The sequence below is a fragment of the Mizuhopecten yessoensis genome, unplaced genomic scaffold (genome assembly GCF_002113885.1).
Source record: "Mizuhopecten yessoensis strain PY_sf001 unplaced genomic scaffold, ASM211388v2 scaffold10829, whole genome shotgun sequence".
Lineage (NCBI taxonomy): Eukaryota > Metazoa > Mollusca > Bivalvia > Pectinida > Pectinidae > Mizuhopecten > Mizuhopecten yessoensis.
Window position 1 is genome coordinate 994513 of NW_018408742.1, and position 6242 is coordinate 1000754.

A 6242-nucleotide genomic window follows, 5' to 3' on the forward strand; every position below is an offset into this window, starting at 1 on the left:
AAATATTCCTTAAAATTCAAAAGTAAAATTATACATGTTTAGGGTCAAAATGTTTCGGTTTTGAAGAACAGGTTCTGATGTTACCTATTTTATCCATACACAGATATGCTCTTACACACAAGGGACAGGATCTGGCAGAGCAGCTGTTCAGTTTTCAGCAGATTGTGTCCCGTTACCTCGCTTCACAGGGAGTTCCCAAGATTGACATTCCACTCCGTCTCAAGTACGTTGTACAGGTTTGATCTCAGGGTCAAGGTCCTCAGATATAGTTTGAGGACAATTAGGTCTGCTCCTGGTTTGTCTATATCTTTGAACCCAGTCATTTTCTGGATTCTGCAGTCTGAAATAGTTGTCATACTGTTTGAAAAATAAACCGAACAACAAATTGCCATTTCTTGCTTGTTGCTTTGATGAAAGAGTGTTTACTCCTATCCTTAAGTAGACTCTCTCCTTCAGAAATATCTTTTCAAGACCTTTTAACAAAATAATGAAAATATCAGATTAACTGTTCTTGAGTGCATACAACCCTTTCACCACCATACAGCTATTTCATCTTTCCCCTATTGAAACAAAATTCCACTTATTGTGATTTGAGCTACAGGTGGCCTATAGTTAGGGTGCTCATCAACCCCACATCTTACACCTTCAGCTGACCTGTCCATCACGACGCAGCATTTACCAGATCGCAGGATTTGACCACAAACATGCTGTTCTCTATATTGATACCTCTTATTTTAAATGTATAAATATGTAGATGTTTCTTTTTTTTCTCATTCATTAACTTATTATTGACTCATTTTGTTACAATGCTATATATTCCCATTATAAATCCAAATGAAATTGGTTAAATTCATATTTTAAGAGATCTTTGTTTCTTGAATTTGTAATGTACCCCATATTTTAAGAGATCTGTGTTCCTTGAACTTGTAATATACCCCATAATTTAAGAGATCTGTGTTTCTTGAATTTGTAATGTAGACCATATTTTAAAGAGATCTCTGTTTCTTGAATTTGTAATGTACCCATATTTTAAGAGATCTGTATTTCTTGAATTTGTAATGGACCCTACACTTTAAGAAAACATTATTGATACTGTCTGTTAATTTTCTGAACAGCACAACTTGTGGAAGGAGAAAGATTTGTCTGATCATTGATGAACAGGAGCGTGACCGCGAGCGACTGCTACGCCTGGCTGCTGCCCGCAACATTGATGCACAAGTACGACATTTACCTTCTGGTGACTACATCTGGATACTGACCCCACCGCTCACTGACCCACGACAAAAATACTCACAGAAGATTCCAGACCAGGAACTGGTAAACACTACTGTGACTATAGTACAACTATAAATGTCAATTTATTCCTCAGCGACTCGGATCATTTGTTGACAAACCAGCTATACATCAGGATTATTTGGTCCCCTTAGGACATTTCTAGTTGTATTTATGTTTAAATTCCTTTAAATAAGGCATGAATATATATAAAATAGGGATCATTTCTTTTTCAAACTGAGGCTATGATAATCACTATTCTTCAGTCTCTTATTCAGATATTTTACAGTATTCTACAATGACACATAAATTATATACTATAAAAATATCAATGCATTCAAGGAAATCTTTTTTGTGTTTTTGACTTCACTACAATGTATTTTGATTTTTCATTTTGGTACACAATCCTCCATGACCTATTAACATGACATTTTGGTACACAATCCTCCATGACCTATTAACATGACATTTTGGTACACAATCCTCCATGACCTATTATCATGACATTTTGGTACACAATCCTCCATGACCTATTATCATGACATTTTGGTACACAATCCTCCATGACCTATTAACATGACATTTTGGTACACAATCCTCCACGACCTATTAACATGACATTTTGGTACACAATCTTCCATGACCTAATAACATGACATTTTGGTACACAATCCTCCATGACCTATTAACATGACATTTTGGTACACAATCCTCCATGACCTATTAACATCACATTTTGTTGCAGGTTTTACCATATATTGTTGAACGAAAATCTTGGGAAGACCTTTAGGAGAGTGTGCGTACTAAACGGTTTGACAAACAAGTCAACAATATGATGGTAAAGTACTTCATTACCAGTAATCTTTTGTAGATCTATAATATTAATAATTGACTCTTTTGGTTCATACAGGTAGTATATGGGCGGATTGGTCGAGTGGTTAACACTCCGGCTTTCCATGCAGGGAGCCGGGGTTCGATCCCCGAAGTCGTCGTACGCATAGATATTCAGAGAAAGCGTCATATCCGTCCTTCCATCCGCTATGTTGTTCAGGCTCTATGTCCTACACTACTAGTCACTGGAACTTCATACTTGGTGTATGGGTTCACCTTGGTGAGGCGGTGTGTCGTGTATCAAAAGTAGGTCACTCTGACCTACATATGACTTTTGACCTGCATCAAAGAAAAAGTTTGTCCAGGCTCTATCTCCTACACTACTAGTCACTGGAACTTCATACTTGGGGTATGGGTAAACCTTGTTGAGGTGGTGTTTTGTGTGTTGAAAGTAGGTCACTCTGACCTACATTTTGACCTTTGACCTGCATCAAAAAAAAGTTTGTCTGGGCTCTATCTCCTACACTACTAGTTACTGGAACTTCTTGCTCGGGGCATGGGTTCACTTGCATTGAAGAAGAAGCATACATAGTGTCGTCAGATGCAATTCAATAGTAAAACGGTACCACTAACCAGTAAACATCCACCTGATTTATTTGCAATAGTAGCACTGACACTATTCCTTATTGAATATGGTGGGTCTGTCAAACATTCATATATAGAATTAGTTCCTGCACGAATTTATCATCTGTGCATTTCACATTTGGAGGGGGACTATAATTTGCCGTATTGTCTTTGGTTTTTTTTTTATGATCTGTAAAGTGCTTTAGAGTGGCTTATGTTAGCTAGATAGGGTGCTATATCAAATGCTGTATATTATTATAATTATCATTATATGTATTTGTGTGTGAATCCTTATCAAGAGCACTAACCTATGGTAAATAAAATCATGTATCAACCTCATCAACACTCTATAATTGTATATTGTTAACTTCAAGAAATATCAAATCCAAACTGATGATAATGCTGATGTGTTTGTGTTTGTCTGTCATACAAATTATTGTATAAAAATACTCAAAATTACTGTTAACAATTAGGCTAGGTTAGTTCATTTGCAAGAACTGATGCAATTAAAAGGCTGATGATCATGATATGTCAAACTGTTAAAGCATTTAATGCAGGAATAACATGACCATTTTAGGTGGATTATTTAAAAAAAAATGTACCTTCAAATTTGATTTAAAAAATGGATGCCTTATTCAGCAATTTATCTATCAAGGGAAGACTAATGTTTTAATGTTTCTGCTGCATTGTGTTTCAAGGAAAGTGGTTTAAAGAACATGTTTTACCTAATGGAGGGATCCGTCGGCTGTATGAAGTACAAAATGACAGAGGAACAGCGGGCTAAACTCAAGGTAGGAAACATGAATGACATCTCTTTTTACCTGTAACATAATATCATAGCTCTGCACTTGGGATATAAAGCATTATTTTTAGGTCACCTGAGCTTTAGCTCAAGTGACCTATTGCTATCCGTTTTCGTCCGTCGTCGTCCGTCGTCCGTTGTCCGTTAACATTTTACATTTCAAACTTAAAGTCAAGTTCTGCTGGGCCGATTGAACTGAAAGTTGGTAGGAATGATCGCCTCATGGTCCTGACAAAGTGTTGTTATTTTTCGGGTCGATCAGAAATCCAATATGGCCGCCACGGCCGCCATTTTGAAAATACCTATTTCAAACTTAAAGTCAAGTTCTGCTGGGGCGATTGAACTGAAAGTTGGTAGGAATGATCGACTCATGGTCCTGACAAAGTGTTGTTATTTTTCAGGTCAATCAGAAATCCAATATGGCCACCACAGTCGCTATTTTGTAAATACCTATTCTAAACTTAAAAACAATTAATAATTGGCCGATCTTATTTAAAATCGGTCTAGGAATGATCAGCTCATGGTCCTGACAAAGTTAAGTTAACATTATACTTAACTATTTTTTACTTAAATTGGTACATATTTCAACAACAAAAATAAATACTGTAGGACTCAGGTGACCGTTAAGGCCCATGGGCCTCTTGTTTACTGAAACATGTCTTTCTTAGGGATTGGAGAAAATGGAGAAAAACAATCTTTTGCTCACTCTGAAGGTAAGAAAATTAAACCCCTTTTGGGAGAGATGTAAAAATTCAAAATGAAAGTGGTTGAGATCCCCACCCTATATCCATTATACAATTGCAGAGTATGAAGGAACAAATACACTAAACATAATTCTTAATTATATAAGCTACCATGACTGCCTCTGGGTCTTGCTGTCCCCAGACCATGAGCATTCTTAGGGTACATGTTGCCTCTCCCTAGGGACTTCGTCCTTGTCTCAGCATATGTTTCTTGAACTCTTTTGATGACCATATATACCATATTCAACAGATTTTAAGTTTAAACTAAAATTGCAAGTGAGCTATCAAGGTTTCTAAGCCTTCTGTTGACTTCACCCCACATTGTCTTTTCTGTGTATGTACAGGGTGCTGTGGAGAGGCTGATGCTGCAGAACGGGTTTTACGTTAACTACACAGCATCCTGGTTTAAGTCTGCCCTCTGGCTGGTCTGGATGACGAGCCTGGTGACATCAGCCTTCTCACAGGGTTTGTTGGCCTTCATCCAGGATACTTAGTTCTTGTGTAAAGCATGTACTTATATATATAATACATATGATAATAAATAAGTCCTTGCGAAGGAAAATATAGAATAAAAACATAAATCTTTTAGATCGTCTGCTAGGCCTTTCTGCCTTCTAGGGCTTCTTCAGGCGGATTGATACATATGATATAGTTATAATTTAAAGGGACATCACGTGAAGAGCCATATTTTTTTTAATGAATGTATGTGTTGTATGCACTTCCACTTATGTTACCTTGCTATTCCCATATTCATAGTCCGTTCCAAATGTCCAGTTTGACCACTTGAATTCTTCGAGAAAGCCCTGCTAAAAATAGCGCCGATAACCTCACCTAACGGTTTTGAAATGAGGCAGTAAACACAGGTGATGCAAAGTTTTCAAAGGCAACTGCAACTTCTTACCACACTATGAAACCAAGGAATATGATTTCTAAGCCCGTGTTGAAACTTGTTGAATCAGTAATTATTCATCATCAGAAGTTAATTGTACACATGCCAATATTCAGAATTTAAATGAAAAAATATTTGTTGGCATCTCGGCATTATTTATAGACACCAGAAATTATCTATTACTGGAATGTGACCGGTACAAATGAGTACGGGGCTAAACACCTTCCCTAAACCATGGGACAAACCTTTTACAGAAAAGGGATATCCACAAGACGAATATCCCTTTTCAAATGTTTTCTTAAAGTGTATATATGCATTGACAAGTATAAAAAAGAGAAACGTTTGTGATTTTTTTATTACATTGTACAACTCAATGTCTTTGGCCACTTTTTTTCTAGACCATGCATTATATATATTCATGTATACTCTCTTTCCCATTTTCACTATATTCATACGCTAACACTTAGTAAGTCATATTAGCCATCACACACAATAAACATTTCTGGCAAAACCACTACATGTACATGTAGAATATGTGTCAGATATGGAACGTGTTGAGATACTTGATAATTATATGTTTTCAATAATTTACATAGATTAAAGCATACTTGCAAATGGACCCTTTTTAGGTCACCTGAGACAAAGTCTCAAGTGACCTATTGCGATCGCCTTTTGTCCGTCGGCGTCCGTCGTGCGTCCATAAATAATTTACATTTTCGACTTCTTTTCCAAAACCCCTAAACCAATTTCAGTGAAATTTTGCAGAAGCATTCCATGGCCAAAGGTCAACAAAAACAGTCGCCGTTTTTGTCCCCAGCCCCCAGGGGCCTGAGGGGCGGGGCCAAAAATGGTCAAATTGACTGAAATTTCAAAAATCTTCTTCTCAAGACCCAGATATGGTAGAATCAAATACTCTTCATAGATAGAAGGGTCTTAAGGTGCTTTACCAAAATTGTGAATTTCTTGACCCTGGGGTCTCACGTTTACCCCTGGGGAGGGGGTAAACTTTACTATAGTTTATATAGGGAAATCACATTTTGGACCAACATTTGTTAAATTTCCATTGGAAGTAATTCAATTT

The 6242-nt window shown here is 36.9% G+C and overlaps 1 protein-coding gene across 3 annotated transcripts in view; it reads left to right on the plus strand.

Moving 5' to 3' along the window:
* The first annotated feature begins 2042 nt into the window (after positions 1 to 2042).
* LOC110462755 overlaps positions 2043 to 6242 on the plus strand; it is a 15039-nt gene continuing 10839 nt past the window's right edge. For 2 of the 3 annotated variants that reach the window (XM_021516900.1, XM_021516901.1), the window contains exons 1-4: positions 2043 to 2110; positions 3426 to 3518; positions 4198 to 4242; positions 4617 to 4737. In XM_021516900.1, coding sequence (XP_021372575.1) covers positions 2105 to 2110; positions 3426 to 3518; positions 4198 to 4242; positions 4617 to 4737 — 265 coding nt within the window. In that variant the 5' untranslated portion in view covers positions 2043 to 2104. The remainder of the gene's footprint in view (positions 2111 to 3425; positions 3519 to 4197; positions 4243 to 4616; positions 4738 to 6242) is intronic. The other variant, XM_021516902.1, reaches the window with a different exon arrangement.